At 37.9% G+C, this 18,897-nt stretch overlaps 1 protein-coding gene across 2 annotated transcripts in view; it reads right to left on the reverse strand.

The window, feature by feature from the left end:
- The window catches only part of LOC124271156 (prickle planar cell polarity protein 3-like), a 161,878-nt gene that overhangs the window by 10,571 nt on the left and 132,410 nt on the right, over positions 1 to 18,897 (reverse strand). For both annotated transcript variants that reach the window (XM_046706225.1, XM_046706226.1), the window contains exon 3: positions 15,967 to 16,147. In XM_046706225.1, coding sequence (XP_046562181.1) covers positions 15,967 to 16,147 — 181 coding nt within the window. The remainder of the gene's footprint in view (positions 1 to 15,966; positions 16,148 to 18,897) is intronic.

Genomic DNA, 18,897 nt, shown 5'->3' on the forward strand with positions numbered 1-18,897 from the left:
ATAACTTATTAGTAGCAAAAAAAATACCCTACCACTGTTTGACAGCTTCACATTACGGCTAAGCAAATACACACATTATCTCATAGGTAAGTCTGACCTGCTTCCAGGTGGGGGGACGGTAATCATATAATGGACACCCCATCTTTACACCTTCCCCCAAGGTCCATGTTTGGATAACCTTTAATAAACCGTTCCCGAGAATCCAATCAATTTACCCAGTCCCAGCACGATCTGTTGCCAGGTGGGGCCCTTCGCAGCGTACTGGCAAGTTCATCACAGTCAACTTTACAGTTTTCACAAATAATAACCCTCCAACTGTTTCCTGCTCTCGTCCCCTGGAACAGCACTCACTAAACAGATGTACATTTTGTGGCAGAGGTGATGCCTGCCCAAAATAGCAGGTGAAGACTGTACACAGAATATATCATTCCATCCTGTCAGTCAGAGTGTTTGGGTATCCTCCTAATCTCACTGTACAAAAACAACCACAAACAGACGGACAGAGGCAACACCTTAACTCCAAATCTTGTTACTGAATCAGTTTTCATGAGGTTTGGCAAGTAATTTTGGCATGCTAATTCTGTTTATCAGAACATGTTTGGAAAAAAACTGTGTTGAAATGACAGGTCATATGGTATTCAGATTCTTCCTTCACAACTGTTATGATAAGAAATGAACCAGTAAGTCTGGTCACTGACATTGCCCTTTGAACATCAAGCAATGTGGACTGTAGCTGGTTGAGACTGTCTTGCAACCAAGCAATTGTTAAAATGATAATCTAGATCAGCAATGAATCTATTTTTTTCTGAATAATGAAAAATCCTTGGGCACAGAAAGCTCATAATCAGGGCATTTCCATCTTTTGGTTTGGTTTGTTGTTTAATGCCGCACTCAGCAATATTCCAGCTATATGGTGGCCGTCTGTAAATAATTAAGTCTGGGCCATACAATCAAGTGATCAACAGCAGGAGCATCAATCTATACAATTGGGATATGATAACATGTGTCAACCAAGTCAGTGAGCCTGACCACCCGATCCCGTTAGTCGCCGCTTACAGCAAGCATGGGTTACTGAAGACCAGTTCTAACCCACATCTTTACGGGCCCATTTCCATCTAAAGATGAAGCTTAATTTATCATGCAAGTCCTACTGGTATGGTTAGTTTGTTCATCAGAAGAACTGACATGATGCCCATGACAGGTCGCTGTGAAGTGATACAGCATCTGGTAATGATGACAGTATCGAACATTATCAATGACGACATCCAGTCAGTATTGAGAATGTGCCATGGCAATACGGATAGTGCCTGACATGCACCCAGTGGTAACATTACGCCCCAATGGACATGGAGTGACAACACCTAATGACATGAAATGACGGCATCTGATGACAGTGCTTGATGGTAAGCTAAAGCAAGGTCCTTTGTGATTCTCATCGAAATGTAAACAACACCGAGCCATCCCATTTTTTATATTTGTAATAACATTCTTCACACATCCAACTCAGCCTCCTGCTAAGAGACCTAGAAGAAACCAGTTCCTCCCATGCAGCTCCACATATCCCGATGTGATGATATTTGGCTGCCCGTTCCATCATGTTTGTACATATGCTATGCTATGATGCTTGAGAGACGAGGCATTCATCATTCATGACAACCTTCAACCATATGCACACAACTCCTAAATTTGACCGCACATTTGTTAAATATGGAATGCCGCCTCCTATATCCATGATCTCCGATTTATTAAATGTGGTATGTGTATGAGTGCGCCCTACTGTTTCAACAGATTGCTTGAAGATCATCAGTAATTGTTGGTAAGAACTGCAACAGAGGCGTGCCGGCTCTAGCACCTGCACAAATAACATCAATATCACATACAGCGACATAGCAACATCATGATATCGGGAAAAGCGATATACAAAACATCATGATAGAGCTCAGATAACATTTTTCTGCTTCTTGTTTATTGAGATGTATTTGGACTGAAATATTACAGGAACATTGTATTAACTGTTTCATTGTGTAATGCATCTTTCGTAGTGAGAGGGAGCTATTGTTTTAGATACTGGAAGTGCTTTGACATTGTTTATCATGTGATATCAGTGATGATAATAGCTAACAAGTTATGTTTGAATCACCCAGTTCATTCTTGATTCAAAATGAAATGACCTTTTCTTGAACATGAAGAAAGAGCAACAGTAAAATTGGATAACTTTCGTTTCATTTTGCTAATGGTGAAGACTACATTTTGGAAGTCTGATCGTTCTTCATATTGCAACAACTCTCAATTCTGTTTTTAGGCAAAAAAGCAAGAAGTAAATTAGTTTTATTAACTTGAATCTATTCCATCAAACCCCTGAATACCGCCATATTTGTCACAATGAGGCAATGCATCTTCAATCAATCCAACTTGTGCCATAAAAAAATAATTTATTCCAATGTGTACCATATGAACAATCAGAGCAGGGAATATTAATGCCTAACAAATGTGCAACAATTTTCATATCCCATTTGACAATAAATTCCTATGAATCATCCTAACTACATTCCATCAAGCTAACAAATTCTATTAGCTTGTCCTTTGTAGTAATTTTAAAGCTTGTCCTAGTACCCATTCGTCCGTGTCCTTTCACCCATCCCTTTCCCCAAGAAAAAACTGTGTCATTGACACAATAACCTCCACTAAAATCCTTTGTCCTCAATGCATGTAAATAACGCCTCAGAAATACACTGTCCAATCAACAGAAAGATACACACCAGCAAACCAATCAAATCAAGTCATAAAACCATGCCAATTCATGGCAAGTCATTAGTCTAGTTTTGTGATAGGCCTTTTGAGGTTTATGCTACAGCAATTAAATATCAACTATAAAGCAAGCACTGGAGTTTGAATTCCTTTTGGCAAGTTCTGGACTGATTTTGTCAAATAATTCTAACAATTTAATCCCTTCAAGCCTAAATGAGACAATCACTAGCCCAGGGCGTAAAGCATATTATTAGATAAGTCTGACACTAGCAGAAAACTTGTCAATTATAATTATGTATGGTTTCAGATAAGCCGACATTGGGGTTGCTCCTGGTCCGATAATGACTTTATCAGTGTACCAAATTTCTCCTTAATGCATGTCTGTAGTCCCTATTTTGGATTGGTAATACCACTCTCGATAAAACCATCAACTCGTGCATATTTCATATGTCGCAGAGTCAGGAAAGCTGATACTTCATGTAAAGCAGTAATTGAGCATCTCATATTGAGCAAAGAGATTTTGGATGATTTAAAAAGCAAATCTCTTTGGAGGCAAATTAGGATTTGATTACATTAGTTTATTACGCAAACACCGAGGAAAGAGGCGTCCTGGAATATCTTGACACAGAACCTGTGACATTATTTTGAAGATTAGCTTCATAATGAATTCATGGCTCTTTTCATGTCTAAAAAAATATTAAAAATATTTCAATTATTTCAACAGGAAAAACTTTGAAAGGTCAAAGCAGGAATGAATGATTCAACTGGACAAATAATGTAACGATCGGGCAATCTGGTGTTGTAGTACAGACGGAACAAAGCACCACAAAACGGAAGTGATAACAAAACTATTTAATACTAGTTGCTGCAATTAACTGGGGGTTTAATGTCAAATCATAGTTTCTGTTTAAAAAGCATATGTATATCTTGTGCAGCACAACCAGGTGATTATTTTGATGAAGAATGAGGACTATTTTTATGAATAGACAACTTCTTTATTCTACATAGGCGACGTTTCAACATAGATTCTGCTTGACAACGACATTAGAATCTATGTCGAAACGTCGCCTACATAGAATAAAGAAGTCACCACTTGCTTGACAACGACATTAGAATCTGTCGAAACGTCGCCTATATAGAATAAAGAAGTTGTGTATCCATAAAAATAGTCCTCATTCTTCATCTACCCAACTTCTAGAATGCCAATCAAACAAGTATTATTTTGATTTTAATGTAATGAACATTGCTGAAGTTGGTGTGAGGAATATCAGACTGCATGGAGATTTGAGGTTTGAATCAGATTGCCAGCAACTTATTTGGTCACACGAGGTGACGTAATGGCTCAGATGGTCCTACTTGTTGAATCCCATGGTCAGACTCATCCCCAACAGCTAGGGTCATTGCTAACGTCAGTACACTGGTTACCTGCATGAGGAGATTTATAAAGGGTGGGGGGGTAGCCTAGTTAATGCTTTCGCTCCTTACCCCAAACGACTGGGTTTGATGCCCAAATGTACAATGTGTCAAGGTCATTTCCGATGTCCCTTTCCATGATATTGCTAGAATATTGCTAAAAGAAACATCAAACCTGACTCACTCACTCACCGATTCACTGAGGTTTACAAGTTTCCATCCTATACATGGAATATTGCTGACTGTAGTCTTAAACAACAAACACCAGATGAGATTACAACTAATGAACAACAAGCTGATGCTGGAGAGCTACTGATGATAATGTGGACTGTTGTAGCTGGTCTCTGCTTTCATCGACCTTGAATATGCACGTCTGTTAATCCCACAGGAGCTTTCTACCCATAGAATATAATAAAATAGACAATCCCAGTCTGATACCTCGCTTACAATCTAGCTGCTGTCTCGCAGGAAGACATTGCAGGAGAGCTATTTAAGTATTGCTTTCCCCAGATGAAAAATTTCAAGGGGAAGTCAGTTTTGTTTCCGATATCACTTTGAACTTCCTTTCAAGTGCACCTAATGTGAGATGTAAGAAAATTCCAGATCACACTCTTGAAATTAATGTCCTGAAAACTTCAACATGTGTCTCAAGTATTGTCAGCCATCATCAGGTTAGGCCGGCCAGCTCATGCATATTTCAAGCCATCAATGATTTGCTCGATGCATGGCGTAATCATTAGATTGTTTGCGTAAAAAGGTATCAGTCTAGAAACTACTTAAAAGGATTCGTGGACATGTAAACAACCAAGGGTACCGTTATCAAGCTAGAAAATCCTTTAATGTTTAATAAATGAACATGACATCTTCCCTGAGACATGGTTATCGCAATGGCTGAATAAAATATTGGATAAAGGCGAACAACCTTAGCGTTGTAAACCATGCCAGAGAATGATAAAACATTTCCCCCCAGAAAACTTATGCTTGTACATGACAAGACAAACAACACATGTTGAACACAAGGAATTATTTTGTAGCATCTGTGATATTACGAAACTGAATATAATTGTTGCAAGAAATAGTCCTGTCTAACCTATTTATAAGCAACTGATGTTTTGGAAGCAAATTCTTAAGCAACAGGTCTTGTAAAGTTGGTCAGGGAAGCTGGTCATCAAAACATCCTTTTCCTGTAAATGGCATGTTAATTTGAAGCAGCACACAAGATTAAATGGTGTATTTCAAAGAATCAATCTCTACTTTGTCTCTATTTTGTGTTGGAAGTCTATGAATACTATTGCACAGAAGACCCAATAATGTGAGACACCAGGCTCCCTGTCTCCACGCCTGACACCGACTGAGACGTAAGTTCTGCACTGAAAATGATTCAATAACCTGACTGGTTAAAAACATGACCCCAATAATGTTATAAATGGATGCTTAGTCTCGTCAAATTACTAAATATGGAATGTCTTGTTTAATTCTGATAAGATCTTGGAATTGTTTATGAAGGAAATGTGAGCTGAGTAAAAACGATGATGACATTAAACAGGACAGAAGCTGTTGTTATTCAAATCATCTTCCATTCTATCGCTGGATAAAATTATATGAACTTCCCATCTTCGTTATTTTAATTCATAACATTCATCATATGAAATATTTTTGACATTTTAGATTCATTTAAAGAATTCCCTTGTAAATATTTATCTGGTGAGATCATCTAAATTAAAACATTCAAATTGACAATTATTGATCCAAAAGGCCCGGTCTTGAGAATCTCCACTCATTCAAGAAGCTATCTTGTATAAAGTTTGCTCCAAGTTAGCAGTGCGTGGTAAACTTGAAGACCAACCAGCTTTAAACCAACTTACAATCAACAGACCGACAGCACGCTCACACTTAACTCAACAGTAAACTAAGTTACGAGCGATGGAGCAAAACGGTGCCTTCATTTCCCTCTGAGGCAGTTACTATGATGTGGAAAGGATGTCATAATGTATCTTTCGCTTCAAGTGCCCAACACCATTTGATATTTAGCCAATCAATATGGGAACTGGCGCGAACCTTACCAGAAGAACATTCACGGATGTCAATCTTTCAAAAATCATATTTGTTTTCCTGTGCTTCATTCAGCAGCGGTGAATGGGCCAAATTGGCACTCAAGGTTCGTCCCCGAGAGCAATATTTACCCACAAGCCTTACAAAGCAGCTTGGGATGCGTAATAAACTTTGACAGAGAATAAGATGCCTCCAGTTAAGAAAATACAACAAGAAGAAAATTATTCATAGAGCATGAAATCAAGCCTTCCCTTGTTTCAGAAAACTGGAATACCATCTATTGACTTTAAGTCAGAGTTGCCTTGTGCCATGGAAATGTATTCAGGCTCCAATTACCTAAAGATTGATATATGGGTACAGTTTATTTCCTTTCAATAGCAAACCAACAAGCATCAAGTTGCTTTACTTGTACTTTCAGCTTTTAAAAAAATTCCCATGACTCACAAAGCCAAGTGTTGTGCCTATAAACAAGGCCTGCTCAAAAACACCTATTTGAAAATTACAATAATTATCCCATTAACATTTTAAGTGAAATCTAAACTTTCTTTGGGGGTTTAACTAATGTAATAAAGATGTCCAAGATTAAAATCTTTCCCCAAGAAGTATTTTGAATTTCAAATTAAAATGGTCAATCAACATGCAAAGTGCTGTGGAATGTCTTGGGAATTCATGAGGGTTAAAAAATTGAAATTTTACTACCAAGAAACATGCATTCTGATGACACAGTAGACTGATAAACCTGTCCAAACCGTCACATATTTCTTCAACTAACAGCATTAGTTAAGCCCATCATCTGCTTCTTGCTAGACATATTTATTCAGACCTGTTCAGACATAACGGTCAAATTTGCAGTTTTTTAAGGCAGCAACCAGGTGATGGTCATAAGGTCAGAGACAAGGTCATCTTATTTTGATAACAATTTTCAGCCTTTGACCCTGGGCCTCTTCCAGGTGTTGAATATGTCAGAATAATGTGGAAAAGATCATTCTCCTGGGTCTCAGATATGGAAATACTTTCACGCACTTGTCATTTTTTATAAACGGAAAAATCATTTAGGAAAAACAAAGACATACTACTGTCTGACCCTTTGAATTATTCTACTTCCCCATGAATAAATTGATTGAGAGATTCAATTACTTATACCACTTCAGACAGACATACATAGTTATTAGGTATGCATTTACATTTAGGAAAAACCTGAGAAGAAATGGTGTCCATATATAATCTAAATGAAAATAACATGCAGAAATTGAAGTTCCCTGCAAATTTCCCTTACAAATAATAATTTTTGGCCGTTCTTTTCACATTTGTTTGTAACTTAATAGTTCAATTGCCAGTGCTTGGTACAAGTGTATGGACATTGATAGTAGCAATGGCAAATTGACTTGAAGTGACTAGATCCTGATGGAAATGGTCAGAAGTGGAGTTTTGCAGGGAACAACAGCCTGTGTTAACCTTTCAACTGAAGGTTTATCACAACAGCATCTGACAAAACGCACTGTTTCCCTGGCTGGTAAAACAAGAGCATGGTCATGTAATGGTTCACCATCACTGGCCAGCTGTTGCCTGGGTCATCTTCAGTGGTCATTATTTGGTTATATCAGTGCCTGACCAACAATGCTGTCCAGCTAACTTGGTTAGGTAGTGAAACACAGACGGGACTGCCAAGGTACGCCCCACTCATATGATTGAATTATACTCCCTCCCAGACTCCAGCCCACATAGAAACAAGATGCAATGAATCTGAATCTTCTTGTCCAGACAGTAACATAGTTGCTGAGGTCCCATCCTTCCATGCTGAATATTGAATGTCAATCTCATCGTACAAAGAATTGAGTTGAATGAGGATGTTCTACATTTCTCCCTTTCCAAAGATTTTAATCTAATGAGTAGAAGATGTGTACAGAGAAGATCCATTCCATCTGAAGACTCTTTCAAGTCCATTTTGTTTCTGAAGTAACTGCCTTTTGTCACGTAGAATAGATCCTCTGCCCTGGGATACACTGGGTATAGGGTTTTGGTCAACTGGTGGTCAATAGTATGAGCACCAGCAGGACACAGCATTGTCTCAAGTGGTCACCATAGTATTATTCATACCACTGTTACCACCTGGTCCCATATTAGCCTAGCAGCAGAATTTGTTTCCCCCACTATCCAGGACAGTTGGAGAAATACTTTGATCATCCAATGAAAAAAACGGAGAATCACACTCGAACTGAGATGTTATTGTGTGCACAGGTTTCAGGAAAACCTTTGCCATGCGTACCCTACAAATATTGACCTTAAGCACTGGATTGACTACAGAACAGTGCTATATCAAATCATCTGTATAAAAAATAAGGGCATCCTTCGATTTGGAACAAGTCAGTTGAAATGCTGCCAAGTTTGATCAGATAAACCGATAGTACCGATAGTACCGTGGTGAAGCAAGTGTGGAGATGCCTGGTGAAGCAAGTGTGGAGATGCGAGGGCTTCTGAGTACACAGATATTCCAACTACTTGGATGAAGGTGTTAACCCTGACTGACCCATGGTCTGCCCCAAGTGATGGTCCTGGAGAAGGTGTGATACTCGTTTCCCATGGGAGTTAGGATGAAGCTGTAAGTATATTGGTCAACTCTGGGCATCTGGTCAGGACAACATAACCACATTAGGCAGTTTGACCCAGACAGTTGTAACACCTCAACCAAATACATTTCCCTTCTTCTCACAAAACCCCAACACCTTCGGCATAATTACTCAGATTTTCCATTTGTAGAAGGCAATGTAAGTATTTCATGACTTGAGGGATGATCATCCCTATGGATGAAGAAAATTTGCAAAAATATTTAAATGTCAAAGTCATAAGAATCCTAATAGAAAATATCGATGATATGGATAAAATCCAACAGAACAGGTTGATGACTGAAAAAGCCTCAAATGTGTGTTGCGAGATGTTGAATTTGTCAACTGAAGCCAGCAAGATGAAATGCAAGTAACAGAACTAGTTTTTAGGGGAGTGTTATGCAAGATGTCAAATCTTAATCACCAATGTCTTGAAGATTGTTGCTTTTGACAGGCGAGGGGTCCTAGATGAGCAATTTGCCCAGCGGTCAAATTCCATGTCAGCATTAGATTTCACCATACAACACTGCTTTCCAACAAAGACCTGTAATTCACATTGATTCAGACCTGCTCTTCAACTGCCAAACAGGAAAAACAAGCATCCATCAGGATAGTTCTTGTAAGATCCATAACTGTATTTTCTTGCTGTTTGGGGACTGCCACAGAGATGTTTACATGTTGTATATTTACTATGTCATACAGTGGACAACTCATGATGATCATCATGGTTTTGATGTCAATATTCTGAGGAAGTCGAAATACAACATCAACATTAAGTGTACTATTAACATATTATTCCGTTTCCAATTATCTTTTTTCTTTCTGTGATGTTTATTCATACTGACTGAATTAGCCTGAATATTTCAGCGATATAATGGAATGTCACTATAACATGGGAGATGAGCTGGAATGTTTGTAGGTCGTACAAATTTCCAAATTGGTGAGTGTGTGAGATGGGTTTTACCCCGCCTTTAGCCATATTCCACCAATATAGCAGGGTACACCAGAAATGAGATCCACACATTGTACCCATGTATGTAATCATGGCAAGCAAACGCTCTAACCGCAAGGCTAACCAACCATCCCAAAACTGGTGAAATCACAAGTACAGTAGAGCTGACAGACGAAGGGTCATAATCAGGACACTTGATTCATGCCAATAATCAGTGGATCCCTCCACAACTAAGGGATGTAACTAGAGAAAGTGGACTGCAACGAAATAATGATGCATTCATTCCTAAACTGGGTGCATTCCTGTACACCCCAACCAGACGTGTTCATGATTTATTGCTAGACTGCTCCAGCAAGCTCAACTCACACAGGCCAACGTGGCCATGCTGGACGACCACAAATTGAAGATCAAATAAAGTCTCCACTCACCCACTGTGTTTCTTCAATCTTTCAAGAAGTGAAAATTAATGATATTGACACATTCTCTCACGACACTTTTTTCGTAAAAACCCTTTCACGTACGTTTTTCAAAATAATTTCATTAAGAACCATCGCAAACAATTCAAACCCATTCATAGGCGGGCAGGACCTTATTCCTCTAATACAACTTGAAGTATTACTGAAAGACAGAATCATTTTCACCATATTCCAGGAAAAGATTTCCACTTGAAAATAAAGCTTTGCTGCACACTTGAAGAATGCCCCCCTGTCACATGAAAGCGTTCGACAAGCTGGAACACAGCAAAATGTTCAAACAAGCTGTACAAGAGCATATTTAGAGACCTATTGTTGTTCTGCAATGTTTAGGCATGCTGCTGAAATAAATCTACTTAAAAAGAAATCAGCCTATCAGGCGACTGTTCCTCCGACAAATTAGTGTGATGTATTATGATGTGCTTAAATGGACCAGCCAGCTATGGCTATTGTTTTAACCGATACTGCCGGACTTCAAAAGCAAGCCAATTAAGTGTAATGTATGGACATTAGAATAAATTGGAATCGCTTCAAGTAGGCTGACCTCTAAATTAGGTATGGAGGCTTTTATTTACACCTTCTGTCTAGCTGTGAGATTACTCATCAAAATTACACGGTGAAAATGGCAAATTGTGTCACTTACACCAGCATTGTTTATGTTGTAATCAAGATTGATGTAACACTTGGGATTTTATCACAAATTACTCATTCTATAAATAATTTTTTTCCAAAAACTCTTTCTGTGAATTATTTCTCTCAAATGTAATCACTGCAAATATTGCACCACAAAGGATGTTAATACAAGACACGGTACATTTCGTGTTTGCTTAATTAACCTGCTACAATGTTTTTAGTATGTTAACAATATGAGTAAACATGCATTAGATATGCGCAGAATAAAATTCCAATCAATGTGTAAATAATCCACGCTAGCTACAATAAAAGTCGGATGGAAAATTAATCAAATAAATCTGATTTCCTTAACGAGCTTTGATTTACCTGAGCAGGTGAGACAATAACCCACCTGAGAACTTCCAGGTGATAACGAAAGGTAACGATCAATTACCTGCTCTTAAGACTGCAAGCAATGTAACGGACACCACTCCTAATGTCAACATGTCACTTAGACGGTGTAATGCATCAAATGCTGAGATTTGTGTCGCATGAATAACCTCCCTTGAAGAGTGCTCTCTAGTCTGAACAGATGGTAGAACTGCTCTTAATTACTGCAATTGGCACAATTAAGCTGGACAAATATTGATACATCCTGACTTTTCTTATTTAAGACAGTACTTGAGATATCTTTCCTGCGGAAATCAAAGACTACTTGAATGAGACTCACCGTAAATTACAAATTGATTCATACCTGAAAAACTTCAGTTGAACACAAAGGAAAATATCAATGCTTTGCAACAAGAACATGATCTTGAAAACAGCTTAACCAGATTCAAAAACTGAATTAAAGTCAATTAATGTTTATGTTTTCCTTAAGATTTTAAAGGAACTTGCATAAGAATCAAAAGCTGATTTTCAGGATAGCACCAACATTGTATAATCACAACATTTCATTCACAAACCAGGACTTCAGTACAAAACATGGACAAAAACCCATCCCATGATCAGTCAAAGTCTCCCTAAATTGAATTTAGTTGTCTCAAGAGTTGAGGCTAACATGGTTACCTCCCCTTTGTCTGGACGCAATATCAATCAGTGTCATAGCATTCTTTTAACAAGGAAAAGGCTTCTACAGACTACTTTTTAAATTTTAAGAAGTTTTCACTTCAAAGCTAAGCTACTCTCCAAAACAAATTCTCAATGCATTTAGTGTCAGATAAACCAACTGCCAATCTTTTGATATCTTGCAATAAGCAAATCAGGGGCGTAAAATTTTATATATTACACCATAATTAAACGACACGCTTTTGTCTTTGAGACGCTTTGATGCATGGATAACGCACGCAACAGCTTCAAACTCTTGTCAAACTTCCCGAAATTAAAACCTGAAGAAAGAAACTTTTGAGTTGTGTTTCACTGAACACATGAAATGAACTTAATATGCTAAAAACACAATATGTATTTCAAACCTCAGCATTTAAATTATGCATTTTATCATCATGGTTTCAGTAATATGACATTTAAAAAGTTAAAACTAGAAATAAATAAAAATGGATGGAGTGAGACGAGAAACACTTTTCCAAATCTAATAGAAATCATGTCAGGAAAACATCTAGTTTGTCACAACACTAATATTTTTCCCTGGCTCCGTGTCACAGATCTGACAAAGTCTGGCGCTTTCAAGGATCTGTTACACCGACTTAACAGACACAAAACCATGTGAAACAAATAGCTATTCTTGTTCTATTTAGGTAAGAAAAATACATGCATACCAGGCTAGTATTGTTGAAGGCTTTGTTCTATTGCACAGAACTGACATATATCTGAGGCTCTGAAGGCTCCGTAACACAAAACACTGACGTAATGTATGCAACACCATTTCAGACAAACCATACCTTTTCTGTTCAATGCACACCATCGTAATATCATCTTGACATATATTGTTTCCTTAAATATCAGTTAATCATTTCACATACAAATATCAATTAGTGTTTATCATGTGAGTGAGTAAGCTTGTACACTGCTTTATCACTATTCCAGCAATATCACAGCAGGCACACCAGAAATGGGCTTCATGCATTCCACCATGTGGGGAATCAAACCCAGGTCTTCGGTGTGACGAGAGAACGCTTTAACCACAAGGCTACCACAGTGTCCCGTGTATCACGTGAAGCTATTTTATTATCAGATCAGATCAGGATAATTACCTTCATCTACTTGACCAGGCTATCTTTACAAGTTGCCCTAATCAACCAGCTCATCTTTTGGAAAATTTCTGATCTTAGTTTTTGTTGTAATTTTGCAGCATAATGTCATTACCCCCTTGGTTAACAGAAGTTTATTTTCTCATTACTTGGAATTTTATTATTAACACAATTAGACTAACTTTCATCTCCAGTATCATGATGTAATCTTAGATGTTTTGCATCAAATTAAAACATTAAACACAATGTGGTGTAATTCAATTTTGGAAAATTAAAAAGTGCTGCAGAATTGGGTGGTATCATGTCTGTAACTTTCCTGTAATGTTGAAGTATTTGATGAATTCGACTTCTTTAGTCGAAAATTCCTTTGGTCTTCAATAAAACCATGACTAATCTTAAGCAAGTTATTCAAAGCAGGAATCTGAGAATAATTGGGTCATCAATTCACTTGAATTCAAACTGGGACAATTGCTGAGTTTCTGTCATGGAGGAAGTGCCACTTCACAATTACCTGTGCCCTCTATTGACCAAACAATTTCAAAATCTTGCCAAACCATACGGTCTTGTCACTGATTTTAAAGAAATATGGTCTTAATGCAAACACAATTTGCAGTTAATTGTCAGATTTTTCACAATAAAAGACCAGTGGCATGAAAAATCTATTGTTAGTATGTTAATTACATCAGAATTATCTTTTATCATGTTAAACACGGTTGTGAATCATATAAAGAATTGCGACTGTAGAAATGAATCATCCTCCAAATCAGAATAATTATTGAATCGTTTCAGTAAAAATCATTACACCTGTCAAAATGTAAACAATATTGTTACCAAATGTGATCACTGTTTATCCAGTTTAGTATTACAGAAAATAAAAATCATATCCTCTAAAATTCCAAATAATATTCTTGCACAAAAATCTGAAACACAAACTGACATGAAACACAAAAACTGTAACATGAATTCTTACGTAACAATGGTTCATAGCAATATGCACAAATCGATTTCCATTCACGGCACATATATAACTTTGATCCAATTTATTCTACTCGTAAATCTCCCTAACCTGTGTTTATGCACAATGCAAACACATTTAGAAGCATGATCTATAATCAGTTGTGAGCACTAAACCCAGGCTTTAAGCAATTGTGTTGGGTATGCATGTGATGTTTAACAATCCCTACAAATTACAACAAATTCCCCAACAATTGATACAAAGTTTGCTGGTCACAGGCTTAAGAGCTCATCAATATTTGCCTTGTTATCCACTGAGCCTCTCATGGCATGTTGGAGAGTCCCTCAACAATTTCAGGTCAACCTGTCCACAACATCTCCCTCATTTCAGAGAGAATCCACAATAACCCCATGTTGTTCTGACAAGGATTGGAGCTGGGATTCACCATGCTAAGTGCTCAAGTCAACCAGGGCATTAATGTCATAGATTGCCTGGTTTTATATGGTGCCCCAAGTCATTTGTTTATCATGGTCAAGCACTACCACATTGGGTAACCAAAATAGGATTCAATCCTGGATTTTGTGCAAAAGGAAAAGCACACTAACCACTTGCCTCCGTGACGTCTGTTGGTTTCTTTTTAAAAAATATCATCAAAATGTATGGGCAGAATGGATAAAATGTGTTCTAAAGAAATCAGAGGCAATGAAACTGGTTGTTAGAATTCAAAATGAAAACAGCAGCAGAAATGTGGTGATTCAAACACACAATCCGTTGAAGATCCAACAATTGTAACCTCATTTTGAAACCTGATTACAAGGATGGGACGATGACAACACAACAGTGAAAGCTTTCCTCTAATGTCCGAGGCCTGTACTGGAAACAAATTCTAATTAATCTACACACTTGGCATTTTGAAAAAATGGCAAATTTATTCATGAAATACCCATTTGGGCCAGTGAACCTTTTGACAAGGGAGGTCCGAAAGTGCACTTTGTAAGGATTTTGTGAAGATTTCAAAGATAAAATGACCAATACCAGATCCTTTCCTGTCCATACTATCGAAATCAGGGTCTCCCCGAAAGAACAGAAACAGAACAATCATATTCAGTCCAGCAAAAAATTATTTCATTGAATTTGGTCATTTTTCATACAGTCTGGCAAATTAACGAGGGCAAAGATCAAAGATTGGAAATCTAAAACTCTGATTGAAAATATTGACCCGATTTTGAGCGTCCCATAGCATCAAAGATATCAGGCATGGCCTCTTGAAGAATGCTAACATCATGTTGAGACAAGGTCTTGGGGAGGATATCCGTCTTTACGATTGCATCATTTGTTTCGAAGATGCTTGTCATATCAAAGACTGTTATGACCCAATCCTGTGTTGAATCCCAAGGCTTTTAATAGTTGCAAATTTGAAGAAGCATTTTAACTGTATCAGGAAAAATCTAGGACAGATTGATTTCACTGATTTTAGTGTGAATAAAGAATGTTGACATTTCAAATAAACCTTTCCTTTGAGATATGACTTAATGTCTAAAGCTAAATAGCCTTGTAAAATTGGGAAAGCCCTAGAATTAAGTACTTTGGTCAGAACTGGTGAGGAGGCTCTGATTTTATTGTTAATGAACATTGCTCCAAATTTATGCCCTTTTCGTCAGTTTTTCGCAACTGAAATTGAGTGTCTTAACAAGTTTTATTTGCATGGTGATCAATCAGATGATTGATCACTGTGACATGCTTGTTAAAACTTGAATACCTTCTCATACAGATTATTATTTCAAACAGGACACAGCTTTGGAGTTATGTCCCCTTCAAGAGTTCTGATTTGCACAGGTTTTCACATTTTGAGGCTATTGTTGCTTGAATGATCAGTTTACCATTTGTTTTCTGTGCTGTTTTAACTGCAACAATCCAGTGTGGTTTGTGTAAAGTAAGGGAGACAACCTACTTGTTCGGGTTTAAGCCCAGTTGGTACCCAGGCATACTCTTCAAGAGGACAGCCGCTGTCATCATCGCTGGTTGAGTTCCTCTTGACGTCGTGGATGAGTCGGTTGAGGGTACGTTCCTGCTCGCCACCGGTTGCCATGTCATGTGCTTCGGGAGGACATTTGCAATGTCTGCATATTTTTCTGGAAGAAACAAATCACCATGAAAATGACATTTCAACTGATGAAAGAATATATATACCACAGCAATTCAGGCTGAATTCTGGTACAGCACACAGAAAATGGAACGTCTGGGCATTATGAAACATCAAAAAAGTCATATGCCATAAAATTGTGGCAAACCTCAAGGTTCATTACACTAGCGAGAATCTGGTATCACCTCTTACTCTAATTATTTGACATTAAATATGTCCTAGGCGACCTTTCCGACATTGCGACTGCTTCTTGAACAGACTCCCTCAGTCTTAATTCATCATTCAGCTTCTACACAAAAAGGCAGAGCCATAATTATGTGAAGAAAATTCAGCCAAACGCAAAAACTACAATCCGAATGAACATGCAATCTGAGCTATTAAAGGATGTAACTGCACTGGCCACTTTTTGTGAGCAGCAGTGAGACTATTGAATAGCACCTTAATGAAGAAACTATTGACGACTTTACAGAAATCAATCAATGAGAGGAAGGTCAGTCTGCCCATCAGCGGAACATGGGCCCGCTCCCCAAATCGCAAAAGCCAGCAGCAGTGAAAGTGCACCTAAATGAGCTATGGAACTTAAAACTATGAATGATAGTGAAATATTAATACATTCTGTTGGCAATTAGAGGCTGCAGAGGGATTAAACCTCCCTTCTCGCTGAGAAAAGTTCATGAGAACACGCTCAAATGTCAACATTCACAAACGAGCTAAGTCCACTCTGCCCGCTAAACCCGAGATTGCCGTAAATAGCATTTAGTCAAGCGACGTTCTTAACACTTTCTAAATAGACTTGCCACGTGATGGAATCTCAAGGATTTTATTCAAAATAGTCATCCCATCTCAGAATAAATCTTTTGTGCCTTACAACAAATCATTTACAATGTCCGTTATAGTTTCTTGTAGTTTTTTTTGGTTTTGCAGATTGTTTTAAACACCCACAAAATATTAATTCAACATCTTTACTGAGACTGGTCATTTGTTTCCAAGCTCACGTCCAAACAACACAGGGATGAATGTCAATACACTTCACCCCAGCCTCCACCTCTCTCTAGCTCAGTCTGAATTCCAACAATTACGTACCACTTGTTTGATGAGAATACTCAGTGGATCAATAACTTCCAAGACCAGATACCGGGTATTATCTCGACACGAAAACCTACTGTTCCTTATATATTCAAGAAAAGGCCTAATTACAACCTACAGCAGCAGCAATGTTAGCCAAACAGGGCATTTACACCTCCAGCCTACACACAAAGTCAGGGGTTGTGTTAACAAAGTATTGGTTCTCAATCAAATAGACAATTCCATGATAATCCGATTATTGACTTGTGTAAGCACAGGCTTAGCTTAAGCAGACGCAATGATTGTAACCACTGAAAACACGTCAATACATCTCTGGGCTGCAAAATCGGATGTGTTAAAGAGGCGTGAAAACACAGGAAGCTAACTACAAGAGTCTCACACTGTTCTCTCTCTCTCTGTGAGTGTGTGTGTGAGTGTCTGTCTGCTGTGTGTGTGTGTTTATTAAGGGATGTTGTGCAACTTGTAATCCAAAATGTCTTAGGATATTCATTGATTCCAGACACATAACCCTGATTAATAGTCATCTCTCCTTACAACTATTCTGAACCACGATGATCTGTAAGCTTGTAATACACAAGACAAGAAGAGTTTACCATCACTGCCTCTATTAAAATAACTTCATATTTCTCACCTTTCCAATTCATAGTTTTACCCCCCTTTTAGCAATATTCCAGCAATATCCCGACGGGGGGCACCAGGAATATGGGCTTCACACATTGTACCCATGTGAGAAATCGAACCTGGGTCTTCGACGTGATGAGCGAATCACTAGACTATCCCATCGCCCCAATTCATAGCTTGGAGAATATCATCATAATATTTTCAAACTTGCATGACATGGATTTTCTTTTCAAAATCTGAAAGTCAGTTTGCAACAGCTATCATTGAAGACATCCCTGTCAGTTGCATGTGCATGATAGAGTATTCATGGATGATCATTCTTATCAATTTTTCGAAAAAAGGTACAAAACTGTCTCCTGAAACTCTCAAACTCATCAACAACTCACAAACATGTTAATCAATAAATGATGCAGATTCTTCTGAAAAGTTGCTAAATCTTAGCCCATCTGAAACCTGGTTACATTTGAGAGATTACTGTACTAGACATTCATGACAGATCTTATCTCAGAGGAGAAAATTGAATTATGGACCACAAAAGAGCTAGAAGCGGAACCAAATCAAATTAATCGTCACAATTAAATTTGGAGCAAGTGCATGGAGGGTTGTATACATAGGATCTGTCCTGAGGGAAGAGCTATGAGAAGAGATGCAATTAGTATAGCATGTCCATGAATATTCATTAGGATGAGCTATTAGGGATATTGCCCTTCTGCAACAGGTTTACCAACTGTTGATGGTCATTGGTCAGTCTAGGCTGTGATAAATGACCATATGACCACCTTTCGGCGCCAACAGCACCTAAAATCCAGACAAGTCATCCTGTTGTCAGACTTTGATTGCTTTATTCCTGAAGGAATCTGGATGAAGGTGATCATATAATTTATTTCATATTATTTCCAAATCATACTCTGAATTAATTTGATTTCAAAAATGGAAAATGCAGATAATCTCATTTTCATACTGGACATATACAAATTGTTGTATTGGCCAAGAAACGACTGTATTTAACTAGATTCCTCCCTCATCATTAAC

The sequence above is a fragment of the Haliotis rubra genome, unplaced genomic scaffold (genome assembly GCF_003918875.1).
Source record: "Haliotis rubra isolate DU_JTF1 unplaced genomic scaffold, ASM391887v1 Scf158, whole genome shotgun sequence".
NCBI classification, from domain to species: domain Eukaryota; kingdom Metazoa; phylum Mollusca; class Gastropoda; order Lepetellida; family Haliotidae; genus Haliotis; species Haliotis rubra.